This window comes from Tachyglossus aculeatus, chromosome 5 (assembly GCF_015852505.1).
Source record: "Tachyglossus aculeatus isolate mTacAcu1 chromosome 5, mTacAcu1.pri, whole genome shotgun sequence".
Taxonomy (NCBI): Eukaryota; Metazoa; Chordata; class Mammalia; order Monotremata; family Tachyglossidae; genus Tachyglossus; species Tachyglossus aculeatus.
This window is the reverse complement of record NC_052070.1, coordinates 35,366,378-35,390,119: the sequence shown is the minus strand read 5'-3', so window position 1 is coordinate 35,390,119 and position 23,742 is coordinate 35,366,378. Positions and strand designations below refer to the sequence as shown.

General features: G+C 50.8%; 1 protein-coding gene across 1 annotated transcript; it reads left to right on the top strand.

Annotated features, from left to right (window-relative positions):
* The first annotated feature begins 16,676 nt into the window (after positions 1–16,676).
* CLDN19 (claudin 19) lies at positions 16,677–21,988 on the top strand. The gene is made up of 5 exons (XM_038747010.1): positions 16,677–16,979; positions 19,208–19,372; positions 19,695–19,779; positions 21,163–21,312; positions 21,775–21,988. The coding sequence occupies exons 1-5, from the start codon at positions 16,757–16,759 to the stop codon at positions 21,815–21,817; spliced, it is 666 nt and encodes a 221-aa protein (XP_038602938.1). The 5' UTR covers positions 16,677–16,756; the 3' UTR covers positions 21,818–21,988.
* Positions 21,989–23,742: the final 1,754 nt, after the last annotated feature.

Genomic DNA, 23,742 nt, shown 5'->3' with positions numbered 1-23,742 from the left:
ATGTATAATATAACACAATATAACATAATTAATGTAATATAATGTCATAATATAATATAATTAATATAATATATAATATAATATAATAATATAATATAATATAATATAATGCACTATAATAATATAATATAATATAATATAATATAATATAATATAATATAATATAATATAATATAATACAACATAATACTATAATATGATATAATATACCATAATATAATATTTATTACTCTATTTATTTATTTATTTATTTTACTTGTACATTTCTATCCTATTTATTTTATTTTGTTGGTATGTTTGGTTTTGTTCTCTGTCTCCCCCCTTTTAGACTGTGAGCCCACTGTTGGGTAGGGACTGTCTCTACGTGTTGCCAATTTGTACTTCCCAAGCGCTTAGTACAGTGCTCTGCACATAGTAAGCACTCAATAAATACGATTGATTGATTGATTGATTGATTGATAATATAAAGAATATAATATAATATAATATATAATTAATATATATATCTAGTCCCTCATCTAGTCCAGAAGCACGTCCTGAGCAGCACGCTTTGTGAGGAGAGGTTCGAAAATGCCGAGGGGTTCGGCAGGGAGTTTGCCTGCTACCAAGCACTTCATTCATTCAGTTGTATTTGTTGAGTGCTTACCGTGTGCAGAGTACTGTAATAATAATAATGATGATAGCATTATTTAAGCGCTTACTATGTGCAAAGCACCGTTCCAAGCGCTGGGGAGGTCACAGCAGCGTGGCTCAATGGAAAGAGCCCGGGCTTTGGAGCCAGAGGTCGTGGGTTCAAATCCCCGCTCCGCCAACTGTCAGCTGTGTGACTTTGGGCAAGTCACTTCTCTGGGCCTCAGTTCCCTCATCTGTCAAATGGGGATGAAGACTGTGAGCCCCCCGTGGGGACAACCTGATCACCTTGTAACCTCCCCAGTGCTTAGAACAGCGCTTGGCACATAGTAAGCGCTTAATAAATGCCATCATTATTATTGTTATTATTCTCTGGGCCTCAGTTCCCTCATCTGTCAAATGGGGATGAAGACTTTGAGCCCCCCGTGGGACAACCTGATCACCTTGTAACCGCCCCAGTGCTTAGAACAGCGCTTGGCACATAGTAAGCGCTTAATAAATGCCATCATTATTATTGTTATTATTCTCTGGGCCTCAGTTCCCTCATCTGTAAAATGGAGATTAAGACTGTGAGCCCCCCGTGGGACAACTTGATCACCTTGTAACCTCCCCAGAGCTTAGAACAGTGCTTTGCACATAGTAAGCGCTTAATAAATGCCATTATTATTATTATTATTATTATTATTATTATTAAGCTCATGCTTACTACAAGCAGAGCACTGCACTAAGCACTTGGGAGAATACAAGATGACAGAGTCGGTTCACATGTCCCCTTCCCGCAAGGAGCTTTTAGTGAAGGGTTGAATGAGGAGGAAGAGGAGGGAGACAGGGACTTCTCTGTTTGCACCAACATCACAGCTGGACTCAGTGGAAAGAGCCCGGGCTTTGGAGTCAGAGGTCATGGGTTCAAATCCCGGCTCTGCCAATTGTCAGCTGGGTGACTTCAGGCTAAATCACTTCACTTCTCCGGGCCTCAGTTCCCTCATCTGGAGGATGGGGATGAAGACTGTGAGCCCCCTGTGGGACAACCTGATCACCCTGTAACCTCCCCAGCGCTTAGAACAGTGCTTTAATAATAATAATGGCATTTGTTAAGCACTGGGGGGGGGGGGGGGATACAAGGTGATCAGGTTGTCCCACGTGGGGCTCACAATCTTAATCCCCATTTTACAGATGAGGGAACTGAGGCTCAGAGAAGTTACGTGACTTGCCCAAAGTCACACAGCAGACATGTGGCAGAGCCGGGATTCAAACCCATGACCTCTGACTCCCAAGCCCGGGCTCTTTCCACTGAGCCACGCTGCTTCTCTATGTGCTTTGCACACAGTAAGTGCTTAATAAATGCCATCATTAATTAATTAAAGACACAGGTTTGGAGGGAAGCGGGAGTGCGTAAGCAGGAGCAGAAAATCCCGTGCCCTGTACTGGGTGGCTACAGTCACCCAAGCGGGTCCGGCAGGATGGACTACGGCCACCCACCCGACGACTCAATCAATCAATCAATCATATTTATTGAGCGCTTACTATGTGCAGAGCACCGTACTAAGCGCTTGGAAATTACAAATTGGCAACATATAGAGACAGTCCCTACCCAACAGTGGGCTCACAGTCTAAAAGGGGGAGACAGAGAACAAAACCAAACATACTAACAAAATAAAATAAATGGAATAGCTATGTACAAGTAAAATAAATAAATAAATAGAGTAATAAATATGTACGCACCTGTGGGGAAGGGAAGGAGGTAAGATGGGGGGGATGGAGAGGGGGACGAGGGGGAGACAAGGACAGGGCTACTACTGTTCACTCATTGCGTCCGTGCTCGGGAAGGAACACCACTGGCAGGATGAGAGAGGATGCGAGTGGAGCGGGGCAAGCCACTAGCTGGAGAATCCGTTCCTCCGCACGGGTTGTCAACCCTCGAACTCAGGACCAAGCCTCGCCTGCCATTCAGCAGGTGCGGAAGGCTGACAAATTTGTCCGTGCTAATGCCAGCAACCGGTTGACCACTATAGCTGAGCAGATCCGACATTTACAAGCCCAGGCCAGAAAGGTAAGCAGGACACCAGACTGGTCTTCGTGTATTACCTAAGTACATGCTCAGATAATAATAATAATAATAATAATAATAATAATAATAATAATGAGGATGGCATTTATTAAGCGCTTACTATGTGCCAAGCACTGTCCTAAGCACTGGGGAGGTTACAAGGTGATCAGGTTGTCCCATATGGGGCTCACAGTCTTCATCCCCATTTTACAGGTGAGGGAACTGAGGCCCAGAGAAGTGAAGTGACTTGCCCAGAGTCACACAGCTGACAATTGGCGGAGCCATGACCTCTGACTCCAAAGCCCGGGCTCTTTCCGCTGAGCCATGCTGCTTTTCAGATATTCTAGACTGAGCCCACTGTTGGGTCGGGACCGTCTCTATATGTCGCCAACTTGTACTTCCCAAGCGCTTAGTACAGTGCTCTGCGCACAGTAAGCGCTCAATAAATACGATTGAATGAATGAATGAATGAATTCTCGAGGGATTGCCGTAGAATTACAGCTCTATGCATATCATCAATAATAATAATAATAATAGGCATTTGTTAAGCGCTTACTACGTGCAAAGCACTGTTCTAAGCGCTGGGGAGGATACAGGCTGATCAGGTTGTCCCACGCGGGGCTCACAGTCTTCATCCCCATTTTACAGATGAGGGAACTGAGGCCCAGAGAAGTGAAGTGACTTGCCCAAGATCACACAGCAGACATGCGGCGGAGTCGGGATTCGAACCCATGACCTCAGACTCCAAAGCCCGGGCTCTTTCCACTGAGCCACGCTGCTTCTCATTTGTTAATTAATTAATTAATTAACAAAATTAATAGAGTAGTAAATATGTACAATTAAAATAAATAGAGTAATAAATCTGTACAAATATATACAGGTGCTGCGGGGTCCCAGGCCATCCAGTCTCAACCTGATTGTTATTTTTCAGCTGAGGTCCCAGTCAGTTAATCAAATGTACTGAGTGTTTATATGTGCAGAGCACTGTACTAAGCGCTGGGGAGAGTCCAATACAACAATCAATGGACACATTCTCCGCTCACAACGAGTTTACGGTCTAGAGGATAAGAATAATAATAATGATGATTATGATACCTGTTAAGCACTAACTGTGTGCCAAGCACTGGGGTAAATACAAATTAATCAGATCGGACACCATCCCAGTCCCACGTGGGGCTCACAGTCTTGGACAGATTTGACAGGAGAGGTAACTGAGGCACAGAGAAGTGAAGTGATTTGCCCAAGGTCACACAGCAGACAAACTGGTGGAGCAGGATTAGAACCCAGGTCCTTCTATAATAATAATAATAATAATGGCATTTATGAAGCGCTTACTATGTGTGAAGCACTGTCTAAGCTCAGGGGTAAATACAAATTAACCAGATTGGACACCATCCCAGTCCCACGTGGGGCTCACAGTCTTGGACAGATTTGACAGGAGAGGTAACTGAGGCACAGAGACGTGAAGTGATATTTACCCAAGGCCCCACAGCAGACAAACTGGTGGAGGCAGGATTAGAACCCAGGTCCTTCTATAATAATAATAATAATGATGACGGCGTTTATGAAGCGCTTACTATGTGCAAAGCACTGTCTAAGCACAGCGGTAAATACAAATTAACCAGATCGGACACCATCCCAGTCCCACGTGGGGCTCACAGTCTTGGACAGATTTCACAGGAGAGGTAACTGAGGCACAGAGAAGTGAAGTGATTTGCCCAAGGCCACACAGCAGACAAACTGGTGGAGTCAGGATTAGAACCCAGGTCCTTCTATAATACTAATAATAATGATGGCATTTATGAAGCGTTTATTATGTGCAAAGCACTGTCTAAGCACAGCGGTAAATACAAATTAATCAGATCGGACACCATCCCAGTCCCACGTGGGGCTCACAGTCTTGGACAGATTTGACAGGAGAGGTTAACTGAGGCACAGCGAAGTGAAGCGATTTGCCCAAGGTCACACAGCAGACAAACTGGTGGAGTCAGGATTAGAACCCAGGTCTGTCCAATAATAATAATAATAATAATAATAATAATAATAATAATAGCATTTATGAAGCGCTTACTATGTGCAAAGCACTGTCCAAGCACAGGGGTAAATACAAATTAACCAGATTGGACACCATCCCAGTCCCACGTGGGGCTCACAGTCTTGGACAGATTTGACAGGAGAGGTAACTGAGGCACAGAGAAGTGAAGTGATTTGCCCAAGGCCACACAGCAGACAAACTGGTGGAGCCAGGATTAGAACCCAGGTCCTTCTATTATACTAATAATAATGATGGCATTTATGAAGCGCTTATTATGTGCGAAGCACTGTCTAAGCACAGCGGTAAATACAAATTAATCAGATCGGACACCATCCCAGTCCCACATGGGGCTCACAGTCTTGGACAGATTTCACAGGAGAGGTAACTGAGGCACAGAGAAGTGAAGTGATTTGCCCAAGGCCACACAGCAAACTGGTGGAGTCAGGATTAGAACCCAGGTCCTTCTATAATAATAATAATGATGGCATTTATGAAGCGCTTACTATGTGCCAAGCACTGTCTAAGCACAGCGGTAAATACAAATTAATCAGATCAGACACCATCCCAGTCCCACGTGGGGCTCACAGTCTTGGACAGATTTGACAGGAGAGATAACTGAGGCACAGCGAAGTGAAGTGATTTGCCCAAGGTTACACAGCAGACAAACTGGTGGAGTCAGGATTAGAACCCAGGTCTGTCTAATAATAATAATAATAATAATAATAATAATAATAATGGCATTTATGAAGCGCTTACTATGTGCAAAGCACTGTCCAAGCATAGGGGTAAATACAAATTAATCAGATTGGACACCATCCCAGTCCCACGTGGGGCTCACAGTCTTGGACAGATTTGACAGGAGAGGTAACTGAGGCACAGAGAAGTGAAGTGATTTGCCCAAGATCACACGGCAGACAAATGGTGGAGCCAGGATTAGAACCCAGGTCCTTCTATTATACTAATAATAATGATGGCATTTATGAAGCGCTTATTATGTGCGAAGCACTGTCTAAGCACAGCGGTAAATACAAATTAATCAGATTGGACACCATCCCAGTCCCACGTGGGGCTCACAGTCTTGGACAGACTTCACAGGAGAGGTAACTGAGGCACAGAGAAGTGAAGTGATTTGCCCAAGGCCACACAGCAGACAAACTGGTGGAGCCAGGATTAGAATCCAGGTCCGTCTATAATAATAATATTAATGATGGCATTTATGAAGCACTTACTACGTGCAAAGCACTGTTCTAAGCTCTGGGGAGGTTACAAGGTGATTGTTCATTTAATCATATTCTCTCCTTCTCCAGCCCACACCCTCCGCCCCTCTGCCGCTCACCTCCTCACTGTAGAGAAGCAGCGTGGATCAGTGGAAAGAGCCTGGGCTTTGGAGTCAGAGGTCACGGGTTCGAATCCCGACTCATCCACATGTCTGCTGTGTGGCCTTGGGCAAGTCACTTCACTTCTCTGGGCCTCAGTTACCTCATCTGCAAAATGGGGATTAAGATTGTGAGCCCCACGTAGGGCAACGTGATCACCTTGTATACCCCCAGCGCTTAGAACAGTGCTCTGCACATAGTAAGTGCTTAACAAATGCCATTATTATTATTATTATTATTATTATTATTATTATTATTATTACCTCGTTCTCACCTGTCCCTCTTGTGACCCCCGGCCTTTCCCTGGCCCAGAATACCCTCCCTCCATTCATTCATTCATTCAATCGTATTTATTGAGCGCTTACTGTGTGCATACCGTGTGCATAGACCCCTGTTTACACACTCCCGCTTCCCTCCAAACCTGTGTCTTTAATCAATTAATTAATTAATGATGGCATTTATTAAGCACTTACTATGTGCAAAGCACATAGAGAAGCAGCGTGGCTCAGTGGAAAGAGCCCGGGCTTTGGAGTCAGAGGTAGTGGGTTCAAATTCCGGCCCCACCATTTGTCAGCTGGGTGACTTGGGGCAAGTCACTTCTCCGAGCCTCAGTTCCCTCATCTGTAAAATGGGGATGAAGACGGTGAGCCCCCCGTGGGACAACCTGATCACCTTGTAACCTCCCCAGCGCTTAGAACAGTGCTTTGCACATAGTAAGCGCTTAATAAATGCCATCATCATTATTATTATTATTCAAAGCCCTACTGAGAGCTCACCTCCACCAGGAGGCCTTCCCAGACTGAGCCCCCTTTTTCCTCTCCTCCTCCCCACCCCCCCAATCCTACCTCCTTCCCCTCCCCACAGCACCTGTATAGATGTTTGTACAGATTTACTACTCTTTTATTTTATTTGTCCATATTTACTATTCTATTTATTTTGTTCATGATGTGCATACAGCTTTAATTCTATTTGTTCTGGCGATTTTGGCACCTGTCTCCATGTTTTGTCTTGTTGTCTGCCTCCCCCTTCTAGACTGTGAGCCCGTTGTTGGGGCGAGACTGTCTCTATATGTTGCCGACTTGGACTTCCCAAGCGCTTAGTGCAGTGCTCTGCACACAGGAAGCGCTCAATAAATATGATTGAATGAATGAATGAATAGTTATTGAGCACTTCTTGTGTGCAGAGCACTGTACTAAGCACTTGGGATAGTACAATATACACCAAACCTGTACTTCCCAAGCGCTTAGTCCAGTGCTCTGCACACAGTAGGCGCTCAATAAATATGATTAAATGAATGAATGAACAATATAACAGATACATTACCTGTCCACAATGAGCTTACAGTCTAATAATAATAATAATAATGGCATTTATTAAGCGCTTACTACGTGCAAATCACTGTTCTAAGTGCTGGGGAGGTTACAAGGGGATCAGGTTGCCCCACCGGGGGCTCACAGTCTTAACTATTTATTTTATTTTGTTACTATGTTTTGTTTTGTTCTCTGTCTCCCCCCTTCTAGACTGTGAGCCCACTGTTGGGTAGGGACCGTCTCTATATGTTGCCAACTTGGACTTCCCAAGCGCTTAGTACAGTGCTCTGCACACAGTAAGCGCTCAATAAATACGATTGATTGATTGATTAACCCCCATTTTCCAGATGAGCGAACTGAGGCCCAGAGAAGTGAAGTGACTTGCCCAAAGTCACACAGCTGACAACTGGCCGAGCCGGGATTTGAACCCATGAACTAGAGGGTCGCGGGGCCAGGGTCGAGCCTGGGACTGAGCAGGGCTCTTGAAAGTGTGCGCGCACACGCACACGTGTGTACACACACAGACACACAAACACACACAAACCCTTTCTCTCTCTTCCCCTCTCCCTTTTCATCCGCTTAGTACAGTGCTCTGCACACAGTAAGCGCTCAATAAATACGATTGATTGATTTTCATCCCTCCTCCCGCCTCCTTCCTCGCTCCCCTCTCTCTGGGTGTCCTGTTCCCAGCAGGACTCTGACTTACTTGCCCCAGTCACACAGCTGATAAGTGGCAGAGTCAGGATTAGAACCCATGGCCTCTGACTCCCAATCTTGGGCAATTTCCACTGAGCCACACTGCTTCTCTATATTGTGAAAATATTCCTGGGATCGTGTCACGGTACCCATCCCCCCTGCCCTCTCCCCACAGCACCTGTATATATGTTGGTACAGATTGATTACTCTATTTATTTTACTTGTACGTCTTTCCTATTCTATTTATATTATTCTGTTAATATGTTTTGTTTTATTGTCGGTCTCCCCCTTCTAGACTGTGAGCCCGCTGTTGGGTAGGGACCGTCTCTAGATGTTGCCAACTTGGACAGTGCTGTGCACACAGTAAGCGCTCAATAAATACGAATGAATGAATGAATGAATGACACTCTGCCATGGGCTCTGGGCTAAGGAAATTTCATTCATTCCTTCATTCAGTCATCATCATCATCAATCGTATTTATTGAGCGCTTACTGTGTGCAGAGCACTGTACTAAGCGCTTGGGAAGTACAATTTGGCAACATATATATTTATTGAGCGCTTACTGTGTGCAAGGCACTGCACTAAGCACTTGGGAAGTACAGGTTGGCAACATATAGTGACGGTCCCTATAATAATAATTGGCATTTGTTAAGCGCTTACTATGTGCAAAGCACTGTTCTAAGCACTGGGGAGGATACACGTGGGGCCCACAGTCTTAATCCCCATTTTCCAGATGAGGTCACTGAGGCCCAGAGAAGTGAAGTGACTTGCCCAAGATCACACAGCAGACATGTGGCGGAGTCGGGATTCAAACCCATGACCTCTGACTCAAAAGCCCAGGCTCTTTCCACTGAGCCACGCTGCTTTTCCCACCAGTGGGCTCACAGTGGATTCGAACCCACGACCTCTGACTCCAAAGCCCGGGCTCTTTCCACTGAGCCACGCTGCTTCTCCCAACAATCAATCAATCAATCGTATTTATTGAGCGCTTCCTGTGTGCAGAGCACTGGACTAAGTGCTTGGGAAGTACGAGTTGGCAACATATAGAGACAGTCCCTATGCAACAATCAATCAATCAATTGTATTTATTGAGCGCTTCCTGTGTGCAGAGCACTGCACTAAGCGCTTGGGAAGTCCAAGTTGGCAACATATAGAGACAGTCCCTACCCAACAATCAATCAATCAATTGTATTTATTGAGCGCTTCCTGTGTGCAGAGCACTGTACTAAGTGCTTGGGAAGTCCAAGTTGGCCACATATAGAAACAGTCCCTACCCAACAATCGTATTCATTGAGCACTTACTGTGTGCAGAGCACTGTACTAAGCGCTTGGGAAGTCCAAGTTGGCAACATATAGAGACAGTCCCTACCCAACAATCAATCAATCAATCGTATTTATTGAGCACTGACTGTGTGCAGAGCACTGTACTAAGCGCTTGGGAAGTCCAAGTTGGCAACATATAGAGACGGTCCCTACCCAATCAATCAATCATTCAATCGTATTTATTGAGCGCTTCCTGTGTGCAGAGCACTGTACTAAGCGCTTGGGAAGTCCAAGTTGGCAACATATAGAGACGGTCCCTACCCAACGGCGGGCTCACAGTCTAGAAACTTCGGCCCAGGCCCCGGACCGGGGTCGGAGGAGGCCCCGTTGCCTCCTGACGGCCTCCTCCTCTGAGCCCCGAGGCCCACGCCCCAGTCGGGCCGGGGTGGGCACACAGGCGCTATTGTCCGGGCAGCGGCCGGCCTCCTCCCGCCGCTCGTTTGCATCGCCACGTGAGGAATGCCAGGGAGCGGAGGCCTGCTTGGGCACAAGTGGGTGGCCCGTGGCCACCGACCCGCGGGGCCTGGGCCGCTGAGCCCTGGGGGGTCTGCGCCCTCCCCTCCTGGTCTGCCCACCGGCCCACCCGGTGCCCCGAGCTCTCCCTCTAGGACTGCCAAAAAACTGGAAGCGGGCCGGGGAGAGTGGAGCCCGGGGGGTGCTGAGTGACAGGGAGGGCGAAGCAGCCTGGCTCAGTGGAAAGAGCCCGGGCTTTGGAGTCAGAGGTTGCAGGTTCGAATCCCGCCTCCGCCAATTAGCCGTGGGCCTTTGGGGAAGTCACTTCAATCAATCAATCAATCAATCGTATTTATTGAGTGCTTACTGTGTGCAGAGCACTGGACTGAGCGCTTGGGAAGTCCCAGTTGGCAACATCTAGAGACAGTCCCTATCCAGCAGTGGGCTCACAGTCTTAAAGGGGGAGACGGAGAATCAATCAAGCAATCAATCGTATTTATTGAGCGCTTACTGTGTGCAGAGCACTGGATTAAGCGCTTGGAAAGTCCAAGTTGGCAACATCTAGAGACAGTCCCTACCCCACAGTGGGCTCACAGTCTAAAAGGGGGAGACGGAGAATCAATCAAGCAATCAATCGTATTTATTGAGCGCTTACTGTGTGCAGAGCACTGGATTAAGCGCTTGGAAAGTCCAAGTTGGCAACATCTAGAGACAGTCCCTACCCCACAGTGGGCTCACAGTCTAAAAGGGGGAGACGGAGAATCAATCAATCAATCAATCGTATTTATTGAGCGCTTACTGTGTGCAGAGCACTGGACTGAGCGATTAGGAAGTCCCAGTTGGCAACATCTAGAGACGGTCCCTACCCAGCAGTGGGCTCACAGTCTGAAAGGGGGAGACGGAGAACTAAACCGAACATACTAACAAAATAAAATCAATAGAATAGATATGTACAAGTAAAATAGATAAATAAATGAGCATGAATCAATCGTATTTATTGAGCGCTTACTGTGTGCAGAGCCCTTGGGAAGTCCAAGTTGGCAACATCTAGAGACGGACCCTACCCAACAATCAATCAATCAATCAATCAATCGTATTTATTGAGCGCTTACTGTGTGCAGAGCACTGGACTAAGCGCTTGGGAAGGACAAGTTGGCAACATATAGAGACGGTCCCTACCCAACATTCATTCACTCAATCGTATTTATTGAGAGCTTACTGTGTGCAGAGCACTGGACTAAGCGCTTGGGAAGTCCAAGTTGGCAACATATAGAGACAGTCCCTACCCAACGATCAATCAATCGTATTTATTGAGCGCTTACTGTGTGCAGAGCACTGGACTAAGCGCTTGGGAAGTACAAGTTGGCAATATCTAGAGTCGGTCCCTACCCATCAGCGGGCTCACATCTAGAAGGGGGAGACAGAGAACAAAACAGAACACGTTAACAAAATAAAATCAATAGAATAGATATGTACAAGCAAAATAAATAAATAAATGAATAAATAAACTTCTCTGGGCCTCAGTCCCCTCATCTGGAAAATGGGGAATAAGATTGTGAGCCCCCCGCGGGACAACCTGATCACCTTGTATGCTCCCCAGCGCTTAGAACAGTGCCTTGCACATAGTAAGCGCTTAATAAATGCCATCATTATTAGGGAGGGGGCAGGTTGGTTGATTCCCCCAGGGCCCCCGTGGGCCTAGGCGTGAGGGGATTTCTAATGAGGCAGGAGGGTGGTTAAACATTCGCTGCATGAGGAAGGAGGGAGGTTGGAGGGAGTCCCTGATCCCAGGCCCTCCCCCGGGCCCCTTTCATTCATTCAATCGCATTTATTGAGCGCTTACTGTGTGCAGAGCACTGGACTAAGCGCTTGGGAAGTCCAAGTTGGCAACATATAGAGACAGTCCCCACCCAACAGCAGGCTCACAGTCTAGAAGGGGGAGACTGACAACAAAACAAAACATATTAACAAAATAAAATCAATAGAATAAATATGTACAAGTAAAATAGAATAATAAATATGCACAAACATTCATTCATTCATTCATTCATTCAATCGTATTTATTGAGCACTTACTATGTGCAGAGCACTGGACTAAGCACTTGGGAAGTACAGGTTGGCAATGTATAGAGATAGTCCCTACCCAACAGTGGGCTCACAGTCTAGAAGGGAGAGACAGACAATAAAACAAAACATATTAACAAAATCAATAGAATAAATATATACAAGTAAAATAAATAGAGTAATAAATATGCGCAAACATCATTCATTCAATCGTATTTATTGAGTGCTTACTGTGTGCAGAGTACTGTACTAAGTGCTTGAGAAGTCCAAGTTGGCAACACACAGACGGTCCCTACCCAACAGCGGGCTCACAGTCTAGAAGGGGGAGACAGACAACAAAACAAAACATATTAACAAAATGAAATAAATAGAATAAATATGTACAAATAAAATAAATAGAGTAATAAATTACTTGTCCTGGCCCGTCTGCCCTTCCTCTTACTACCTGCCCTCTTGGGTGTAGGAGATAATACTAATAATGGTGGTATTTGTTAAGCACTTACTATGTTCCAAGCACTGTGCTAAGCGCTGGGGGAGATACAGGGTCATCAGGTTGTCCCACATTCATTCAATCGTATTGAATGAATACGACTTTCCCATCTCTGTTGACGGCACTACCATTCTTCCTGTCTCACAAGCCCACACCTTGGTGTCATCCTCGATTCCGCTCTCTCGTTCACCCCTCACATCCAAGCCGTCACCAAAACCTGCCGGTCTCAGCTCCGCAACATCACCAAGATCCGCCCTTTCCTCTCCATCCATACCGCTACCCTGCTCGTTCAAGCTCTCATCCTATCCCGTCTGACTACTGCATCAGCCTCCTCTCTGATCTCCCATCCGTGTCTCTCCCCACTTCAATCCATACTTCATGCCGCTGCCCAGATTGTCTTTGTCCAGAAACGCTCTGGGCATGTTACTCCCCTCCTCAAAAATCTCCAGTGGCTACCAATCAATCTGCGCATCAGGCAGAAACTCCTCACCCTGGGCTTCAAGGCTGTCCATCACCTCGGCCCCTCCTACCTCACCTCCCTTCTCTCCTTCTCCAGCCCAGCCCGCACCCTCCGCTCCTCTGCCGCTAACCTCCTCACCGTTAGGCCTTGTTCTCGCCCGTCCCGCCAACGACCCCCGGCCCACGTCCTCCCCCGGGCCCGGAATGCCCTCCCTCTGCCCATCCGCCACGCTAGCTCTCTTCCTCCCTTCAAGGCCCTGCTGAGAGCTCACCTCCTCCAGGAGGCCTTCCCAGACTGAGCCCCTTCCTTCCTCTCCCCCTCGTCCCCCTCTCCTTCCCCCCCTTCTTACCTCCTTCCCTTCCCCACAGCACCTGTATATATGTTTGTACATATTTATTACTCTATTTATTTATTTAACTTGTACATATCTATTCTATTTATTTTATTTTGTTAGTATGTTTGGTTTTGTTCTCTGTTTCCCCCTTTTAGACTGTGAGCCCACTGTTGGGTAGGGACTGTCTCTATATGTTGCCAGCTTGTACTTCCCAAGCGCTTAGTACAGTGCTCTGCACACAGCAAGCGCTCAATAAATACGACTGATTGATTGATTGATTTTAGACTGTGAGCCCACTGTTGTGTAGGGACTGTCTCTATATGTTGCCAACTTGTACTTCCCAAGCGCTTAGTCCAGTGCTCTGCACACAGTAAGTGCTCAATAAATACGATTGATTGATTGATTGATTGATTGAAGTGGCAGAGCCAGGATCCGTGCAGGTTCCGGCCCATCTCCCCTCAGACCCCGATCCCTTCTCTCCATCACCAGGCCTGGGCAGGTTCTGAGCCCCCTGCCCTCGAACACCTTGCTTCCAAGGAGAAGCAGCATGGCTGAAGAGAAGCAGCGTGGCTCAGTGGAAAGAGCCCGGGCTTTGGAGTCAGTGGTCGTGGGTTCAAATCCCGGCTCCGCCAATTGTCAGCTGTGGGACCTTGGGCAAGTCACTTCACTTCTCTGGGCCTCAGTTCCCTCATCTGGAAAATGGGGGTTGACTGTGAGCCCCCCGTGGGACAACCTGATCACCTTGTAACCCCCCAGCGCTTAGAACAGTGCTTTGCACATAGTAAGCACTTAATAAATGCCATCATTATTATTATTATTACTATTAGTCCAAGGCAGCCGGGAAAGCAGGCCCGGGTGATCTCGGGGACACAGTGGCTGCAGGGCCCGGGTCGGGCCTCTATGGTATGGAGCCGGGGCCCCAGTGGGCCCCACGGTCTCTGGCCGCGGGTCGACAGCGGGACAGACTTTTAGACTGTGAGCCCACTGTTGGGTAGGGACTGTCTCTATGTGTTGCCAATTTGTACTTCCCAAGCGCTTAGTACAGTGCTCTGCACATAGTAAGCGCTCAATAAATACGATTGATTGATTGATTGACTGATGAGAATGAGGCCCAGCGAGGAGGTGAGCGGCGGCAGAGGAGCGGAGGGTGCGGGCTGGGCTGGAGAAGGAGAGAAGGGAGGGGAGGTAGGAGGGGGCGAGGGGATGGATGGACAGCCTGGAAGCCCAGGGTGAGGAGTTTCTGCCTGATGCGCAGATTGATTGGTAGCCACTGGAGATTTTTGAGTAGGGGAGTGACACGCCCAGAGCGTTTCTGCACAAAAGACGATCCGGGCAGCAGCATGACGTATAGACTGAATAATAATAATAATAATAATGGTATTTGTTAAGCGCTTACTATGTGCAAAGCACTGTTCTAAGTGCTGGGGAGGTTACAAGGTGATCAGGTTGTCCCTCGTGGGGCTCACAGTCTTAATCCCCATTTTACAGATGAGGTAACTGTGGCACAGAGAAGTTAAGTGACTTGCCTAAAGTCACACAGCTAACAAGCGGCAAAGCCGGGATTTGAACCCATGACCTCCGACTCCAAAGCCCGCACTCTTTCCACTGAGCCATGCTGCTTCTACTTCTCATTCATTCATTCAATCGCATTTACTGAGCACTTATTGTGTGCAGAGCACTGTACTAAGCGCTTGGGAAGTACAAGTCCTTGTCTTTTGTTCATTCAATCGTATTTATTGAGCGCTTACCGGGGAGAGACAGGAGGATGGGAGATCGGAGAGGAGGCCGAGGCAGTAATCCAGTCGGGATAGGATGAGAGATTGAACCGGCGGGGTAGCCGTTTGGATGGAGAGGAAAGGGCGGATCTTGGCGATGTTGCGGAGGTGAGGGCGGCAGGTTTTGGAGACGGACTGGATGTGAGGGGTGAACGAGAGAGCGGAGTCGAGGATGATGCCAAGTTTGCGGGCTTGTGAGACGGGAAGGACGGTAGTGCCGTCTACAGTGACGGGAAAGTCAGGGAGAGGGCAGGGTTTGGGAGGGAAGATAAGGAGTTCAGTCTTGGACATAACGTACATATTTACTATTCTATTTGTTTTGTTAATGATGTGCATCTAGCTGTAATTCTATTTGTTCTGACGACTTGACACCTGTCCACATGTTTTGTTTTGTTGTCTGTCTCCCCCTTCTAGACTTGTGAACCCGTTGTTGGGTAGGGACCATCTCTAGATGTTGCCGACTTGTACTTCCCAAGCGCTTAGTCCAATTCTATTTGTTCTGGCGACTTGACACCTGTCCACGTTTTCTTTTGTTGTCTGTCTCCCCCTTCTAGACCGTGAACCCGTTGTTGGGTAGGGACCGTCTCCAGATGTTGCCGACTTGGACTTCCCAAGCGCTTACTCCTGCACACAGTAAGCGCTCAATAAATACGACAGAATAAATGAATGAATGTCCGCTGCAGGGCAGCTTTACCTCCTGTCCCGGCAGGAGTCTCTAATCCGGGCAGGGCAGGGGAGGGGAGAGGAGAGGAGGGAAGGGATTTAGGGGTCTCCAAGGCAGCCAGCACAATCCCCCTGCAGCCTGGTGCCCCCCTACCCACTGCTTACCCTCTCTGGGCAGGAGGCCAGACCCCAGCAGGCCATCCAAGTTCAACCTTTCGTGGCCATAGCATCAACTCTCCTCTCCTTCCCGAAGGGCCCCTTTCCCGTCATTCATTCAATCGTATTTGTTGAGCGCTTACTGTGTGCAGAGCACTGTACTAAGCGCTGGGGAAGTCCAAGTTGGCAACATATAGAGACGGTCTCTACCCAACAGTGGGCTTACAGTCTAGAGACAGAGAGGTCCTCCTCTCTGGACCTCGCCTTTTCTCTCAGTAACAGACAACACCAGGCGGCCTTAGGTCATTCCATCCAACCCCCTGCCTCCGGGCAGGATCAATCCTCCCCAGCCCCGGACGAAATCCGCCCCCCGCGATGGAGGCTCACGCTCCTCCTGGTGGGAAGTCCTTTTGGATGTCAAACCTTAATCCCCTGCTCCGGGAAGAGGAATTCCTGACTCTTTCCTGCTTGCTGAGGTGCGGGCAGGAGCTGGCCCAGGGAGGGCGGGCGGGGGGAGATGCAGAGGCAGAAAGTGTCAGGGTGGGCCTGACCGGACAGATCCAGTGGTGGACAGGGGCTGGGGAGGGGGTGACCATGAGAAGGAGGCTGGCTCCATGGGGGTGGGCTGGCTTCTTGTCCTGCCCCACGACCCCGCGTCACCCCGTGGGGGCCGAGCTGGCCTGGGCTCCAACTCCGGCCCTGTCCGGCCTCGGTGGGCGGTGCTCTGGGCATTCCCAGCCCCCGCACCTCCCTCCCCCTGCATTCTGGAGCCGGGAGCCTCCAACTGCTGCTGCTACTGCTCCCACTTTTTCCGCCCTCCCCGCCGTCCAGCCGGCAACGGAGAGCGCCAGGCCGCCCGCCCGCCCGGCGATGCCCCCCGGGCCCCAGGCCTCTCCTCCCCGCTCACAGTGAGCTCGGGCCCCCGGACGGTGGGTGCCGGGCCATGGCGAACTCCGGCTTACAGCTCCTGGGCTACTTCGTGGCGCTGAGCGGCTGGGTGGGCATCATCGCCAGCACGGCGCTGCCTCAGTGGAAGCAGTCGTCCTACGCGGGGGACGCCATCATCACGGCGGTGGGCCTGTACGAGGGCCTGTGGATGGCCTGCGCTTCTCAGAGCACCGGGCAGGTGCAGTGCAAGCTCTATGACTCTCTGCTGTCACTTGACGGTAGGAATCCGGGCCCTGCTCTCTCTCCCCACCCAACCCCAGCTCCCTCTCCTCACTCTATCCCACCCCACTCCCTCCTCATCCTCTATTTTATCCCCCCTCAGACAACAGGGCCCGCATGCCATCCCTTCCTCCCGAGGCCCTCCTAGGCTCCCGGTGGGGTGGATAATGATGATGATGATAATGGCATTTGTTGGGGCAGGGCAGCCGGGGATGGGGGGTGGGCGACTGAGGTACGATAAGCAGCGTGGCTCAGTGGAAAAGAACCCGGGCTTTGGAGTCAGAGGTCATGGGTTCAAAGCCCGGCTCTGCCAACAGTCAGCTGTGTGACTTTAGGCGTCACTTAACTTCTCTGGGCGTCAGTTCCCTCATCTGTAAAATGGGGATGAAGACTGTGAGCCACCCCCCATGGGACAACCTGATCACCTTGTAACCTCCCCAGCGCTTAGAACAGTGCTTTGCACGTAGTAAGCGCTTAATAAATGCAATTATCATCATTATTATTATTATTATTATATGGGGAGAGATTACCACCCTCACTGGGCCAGGGAATCTTGAGGATCTGGATAATAATAATAATAATGTTGGTATTTGTTAAGTGCTTACTATGTGCAAAGCACTGTTCTAAGCGCTGGGGTAGATACAAGTTGATCAGGTTGTCCCACATGAGGCTCACAGTCTTAATCCCCATTTTACAGATGGGGTAACTGCGGCACAGAGAAGCGAAGTGACTTGCCCAAAGTCACACAGCTGACAATTGGCAGAGCCGGGGTTTGAACCCATGACCTCTGACTCCAAAGCCCGGGCTCTTTCCACTGAGCCACGCTGCTTCTCTAATGCCTTGGCTGAGCTGGGAGGAGACTCTGAGGTGCTGAGGGAGAGGCCCAGGAACAATAGAAGAACTCTGAGGTTTCCCCCCCTCCACCCCCAGAGCACCACACCACACCCTCATCATCTCCCCTCGTGGGGGGGAACTAATTTTGGCAGCTTCACTGTCCCCCTTCCTTCTTCTCCTTTCCCCAGCTGCCTGTCCCCTCTGTTCCTTTCCCTGACCCTCCAACCCCACAACTCTAGCAGATCTCAACTCGGAGAGGGGGCTTCTCCCAGAAGCAGCGCAGGGGGATCCTAGAGCGTCGTGGTGTGGGGGTGAAGGGGGGAGTAATAATAATAATAATAATGATGGCATTTATTAGGCGCTTACTATGTGCAAGGCACTGTTCTAAGTGCTGAGGAGGTTACAAGTTGATCAGGTTGTCCCACCGGGGGCTCACAGTCTTAATCCCCATTTTACAGATAACTGAGGCACAGAGAAGTCAAGTGACTTGCCAAAGTCACACAGCTGACAGGTGGCAGAGCCGGGATTTGAACCCATGACCTCTGACTCCAAAGCCCGGGCTCTTTCCACTGAGCCACGCTGCTTCTCAAGGAGTAGAATCCCTTGGTGCCCTGATGGGCAGCTGGCCCCTGGCCCCGGGCCCCAAGGCTTCTTTCTCTAACACTGCGTGGTAGAGAAGCAGCGTGGCTCATTGGAAAGAGCCTGGGCTTTGGAGTCAGAGGTCATGGGTTCAAATCCCGGCTCCGCCAATTGTCAGCTGTGGGACTTTGGGCAAGCCACTTCACTTCTCTGGGCCTCAGTTCCCTCATCTGTAAAATGGGGATGAAGACTGTGAGCCCCAAGTGGGACAACCTGATCACCTTGTATCCTCCCCAGCGCTTAGAACAGTGCTTTGCACATAGTAAGTGCTTAACAAATGCCATCATTATTATTATTATTACCACGGGGCTGAGGGAGGTGGTGGTGGTGGGGCCTGCTTTCAGGCCAAAACAGATCCCCCGCTGCCCCTTCCCCCAGACCCCTCTGAGCAACTGGAACAGGAGATCGGGCGGCAGGATGCTGGACGTCGAGGGCGCTGACTAGGCCTAAGAGAAGACAGAGTTGGGGCAAGGGAAAAGGAGTGGGCAGAAACATGGTCCAAAGCAGGCTCTCAGTAGGGAAGGGGGAAGGAGTGCCAAGGAGCTGGGACTGGAATGGGTGGGGGCGGGCCTTGAAGAGAAATGCCCAGCGGGGCCCTGCGGAGAAATCAGGTTGCTGGCCCGCAGCCCAAGCGAGGGGCAGACTGGAGTGGGAGCAGGGGAGGGGGCCTCAGGGGGCAGGAGGGCAGTGTGTGTGTGTGTGTGTGTTTGTAGACGTGGGGAGGGGCGTCCTCCACCCTGCCTCTTCCCCGCAGTTCACATCCAGACGGCACGGGCTCTCATGGTGGTCTCCGTGCTCCTGGGCTTCTTGGGCGTCGTGGTCAGTGTCGTGGGCATGAAGTGCACCCGGGTGGGCGACTCCAACCCCACAGCCAAGGACCGAGTGGCCATCTCTGGGGGTGCCCTCTTCCTCTTGGCAGGTAACCCCTCCTCCTGCCCCCTGACAGCCCCCCGCGCCCCCAGCCCTGCTCCCCTGGTGCCTCGGACTGTCTGCCCCAGGCCCCTCCATCTCCCAGGCCTGTGTCCCCCCTGTCCTCCCCTCAGACCCTCCCAACTGCCCCCTTTCCTGGCCGGCTCCTACTCCTCAGAGGTCAGGGAGGGTTCGGTTCCGGGGGGATTCTCAGCCTAAAGCCCCCGAGACCAGCGTCCCCCCGCCCCGCTTGCCTCCTCCCACCCCACTGCGGCCCCGAGGGGGCTGACCTGCCCCTTCCCCACCTCCGACCCGGGACTGTGTGTGCCCAGGACTCTGCACACTGACCGCTGTCTCCTGGTACGCAACGCTGGTGACACAGGAGTTCTTCAACCCCAGCACCCCCTTAAATGCCAGGTGAGGATGTGGGGGTTGGAGGGAGGTATGTGTGTTTGTTTTGGGGTCTCATTGAGGCTATTATTGCAGGGTCACTGAAACCCCGCTGTCCTCCCCACCTCTCAGGGCCTTCCATCTCCTCATAGCCTCTGCCGGGACAGAGGGCTGGGCGAGGAGATGTTCCCTCCCACCTCCCATCCCGCCTTCTCTCTCCCCACTTTCCTCTCAGAGGTGACAGATCACTGATTTTTCCGGCCCAGGCCCCCGCCTGAGTTCAGGATCTGTGTTCGGGGTCCGGGGTGGGCGGCTATGTCCTGGATCACTGTGTCCGGAGGGGCTGTGTGTTTGGGGGGGGCTGTCTCCAGGGGACTGTATCTGGAGGGGCTGTGTCCAGGGGGGATTGTATCCAGAAGGGCTGTCTGCGGAGGAGTTGTGTCCAGGGGGATGGGTCTTGGCGGACTGTTTCCCCGAGGGAGCTGTGTTCGGAGGGGCTGCGTCTGGGTGGGCTCTGAGGGGCTCTGTGTCTTGGGGGGCCAGTCCAGGACACCCCCACAGTGCTGGAGGCTGGAGGAGGAAGAAGGGACAGGGACAGAGAGATAGGGAGAGGGGCAGAGACAGGAAGAGATGAGGACCACGAGACAGTGGTGGATGGAAATAGCAGCAGAGGTGGGCCATCTTCTGGGTGGCCAGTGCCAGCATGGTGGTGGGAGGCCGCTCGGCTCTGCCTAATCATCAATCAATCAATCAATCAATCGTATTCATTGAGCGCTTACAATGTGCAGAGCACTGTACTAAGCGCTTGGGAAGTACAAGTTGGCAACACATAGAGACAGTCCCTACCCAACAGTGGGCTCACAGTCTAAAAGGGGGAGACAGAGAACAAAACCAAACATATTAATCAAAATAAAATAAATAGGATAGAAATGTACAAGTAAAATAAATAAATAAATAAATAAATAGGGTAATAAATATGTACAACCATATATGCATATATACAGGTGCTGTGGGGAAGGGAAGGAGGTAAGATGGGGGGATGGAGAGGGGGACGAGGGGGTGAGGAAGGAAGGGGCTCAGTCTGGGAAGGCCTCCTGGAGGAGGTGAGCTCTCAGCAGGGCCTTGAAGGGAGGAAGAGAGCTAGCTTGGTGGAGGGGCAGAGGGAGGCCATTCCGGACCCGGGGGAGGATGTGGGCCGGGGGTTGATGGCGGGACAGGCGAGAATGAGGTACAGTGAGGAGATTAGCGGTGGAGGAGTGGAGGGTGCCTAATCCTCCCGTCCCTCACCCCATCACCCCATCCCCCATGCCGGGGGGCAGGGGAGCTGAGGCTGCCCACCCCCGGACCCGTCCAGGGACCCGGAGGCCCGTGGGCTGGCGTTGCTTGTTGCTGACCCAGTCTCCCCCGCAGGTTCGAGTTTGGGCCGGCCCTGTTCGTGGGCTGGGCGGCGGCCGGCCTGGCCATTCTGGGCGGCTCCTTCCTCTGCTGTGTCTGTCCCGGCGACGAGCGAGGCACCAACCAGCAGCACTACCGGCCCGGGCCCGCTTCTGCCGCCCGGGAGTACGTCTGAGCCTCCCGCCAACCCTCGCCGGGCTCCCCACCCCCAGACCCACCTAACCCCCACCACAGGCAGCCGCCACCCTCTCCAGCTGCTCCTGGCCCCTGCAGGCCGCCCTCCTTTCCCAGAAAATAGCCTCCAGTCCCACTCAACGTCCCCGTGGCCTTCGGCCCCCACCCTGGCTGCTTCACGCCTCGCCTGTCTGGCCCCAGGGGCCTGGCCTCTCTCTGGCCACTGGCCCACCTGAGGCCGCTCCCTGCCCCTTCCCCACCAAATGCCCACCTGGGAGCGGTCAGGCCTCTATTCCCGGGTCAGGGAAAACTTCGGCCCTGGGGCATTGGGCAGAAGGCATCCGGCAACGGTCAGAATCAGCTCTGTCCCCACCCCCTCCATCCTCCACCCATCCCCTGACTGCTCGGGTCTGCTCAGCGGGGCTAACGGCATCTCTCTCTTTTGAATTTCAGACCCAAAGTGTCTGCGCCCATCAGGGGAGACCCGGGTCTGTGACTCTGGGGGTGCCTGTCCTCCTGGTCCCCCCGTCCCGACCCCAGAATCCCCAAACCACCAGCCTCACAGCCCTCCAGCCCAGTCCTAGCCTGTCCACTCTCCCGTCCCCCCGGGGAAGCTGTTTCTGTGAATACTGTCTGTGCAAAGAGAAGCCACGGTTTGTTTTTCTGAGTCCTGGTTGCCTTCATTTGCGACAGCAACGGCGGGGAGAGGGTACTGGGGAGGGCGACATTCATCATCCTGAAGTGGTAACGAGCATCTCGGTGGGAGTGACAGGGTTAGAGACGGCCTCTCTCTGGAGCTCAGCTGCAGGCTCAGGGAGGCCCTCTGGACTGAAACAGACTAAGTTTGGCCACCTCCGTTTCTGTCTTTGGGCTGCCACCGCCTGTTTCCAAATGTGAGTGTCTCTCACTGTCTCTGCTCATGGTGGAGTGAGGGAGGGAACCTGGGGGACTCGAAGAATGAGGGGACACACTCAGGAAGCAGTTTGGAGTTGGAGGTGGGAGACACAGAGGTCCCGGAAACTGCCCTAAGGTCACCAATGACCTTCTTCGTGCCAAATTCAGCGGCCAACTCCATCCTAATTCTAATCCTCTCAGATGCCTCCGACCCCGTGGACCATCCCCTTCTCCTAGAAACATTATAACATTCACCGACACCGTCCTCTCCTGGCTCTCCTCCTATCTCTCTGGCCGTTTCTTTAGTCTCTTTTGCAGGTTTCTCCTGGCTCCCACCCTCTAATTGTAGGTGTCCCTCAAGGCTCGGTTCTGAGTTCCCTTCTATTCTGCATCTACACCCACTCTCCTGGAGAACCCATTCACTCCCATGGCTTCAACTACCATCTCAGTGCAAATGGTTCCCAAATCAACCTTTCCAGCCCCGATCTCACTCCTCCTCTGCCGTCTCACATTTCCTCCTGCCTTCAGGACTTCTACGTCCCGCCGACACCTCAAACTTAACGCGTCCAAAACAGAATTCCTCACATTCCTGCTCAAACCCAGTCCTCCCCGTGACTTTCCTGTCACTGAAGACGGCACCACCGTTCTCCCTGTCTCACAGGCCCATAACCCTGGCATTATCTTCAAGTCATCTCTCTCAACCCACATAATAATGAAGGCATTTATTAAGCTCTTACTATGTGCAAAGCACTGTTCTAAGCACATATTTGACCCGTCACCAAATCCTGCCAATTCGACCTTCACGACGTCTCTAGACCCTGCCCTTTCCATCCGAACGGCCACCACGCTGATCCAAGCACTTATCCTATTCCACCTTTACTCCTCCTCGCTGACCCCCCGCCTCCTGTTTCTCCCCATTGCAGTCCTTACTTCACTGTGCTGCCGGCATCATTTTCCAGAAAACTGTTCAGTCCACGTTTCCCCGTTCCTCAAGAACCTCCCGTGATTGCCCATCCAACTTCACATCAAACAGAAGTTCCTTACAGTCAGCTATAAAGCACTCAATCAGCTCAGCCCCTAATACTTCGTTGATTTTCTACCTCGACCCAATCCACGCCACTCCTCTAATGCCAATCTACTCAGTGTACCCCCCATCTTGCCTATTTTGCTGCTGACCCCTTTCCCACATCCTTCTTCTGGCCTGGAATTCCCTCTTCCTTCATGTACAAAAAGACCACCACTCTCCCCACCTTCAAAATCCCATTAAAATCCCATCTCCTCCAAAAGGCCTTCCCCAACTAAGCCCTCATCTCCCTTACTCCCTCTCCCATTAATAATAATAACGACATTTATTAAGCACTTACTATGTGCTTACTTTTAGACTGTGAGCTCACTGCTGGGTAGGGACTGTATATGTTGCCAACTTGTACTTCCCAAGCGCTTAGTACAGTGCTCTGCACACAGTAAGTGCTCAATAAATACGATTGATTGATTGATTGATTGATTGATTGCAAAGTACTGTTCTAA

Bases quoted from the DNA above. Each gene is read 5' to 3' on its own strand.
- CLDN19 (XM_038747010.1), top strand. From the start codon at position 16,757: ATGGCGAACTCCGGCTTACAGCTCCTGGGCTACTTCGTGGCGCTGAGC. The intron at 16,980-19,207 runs GTAGGAATCCGG...TCTTCCCCGCAG, and splicing joins CTCTCTGCTGTCACTTGACG to TTCACATCCAGACGGCACGG. The intron at 19,373-19,694 runs GTAACCCCTCCT...GTGTGTGCCCAG, and splicing joins TGCCCTCTTCCTCTTGGCAG to GACTCTGCACACTGACCGCT.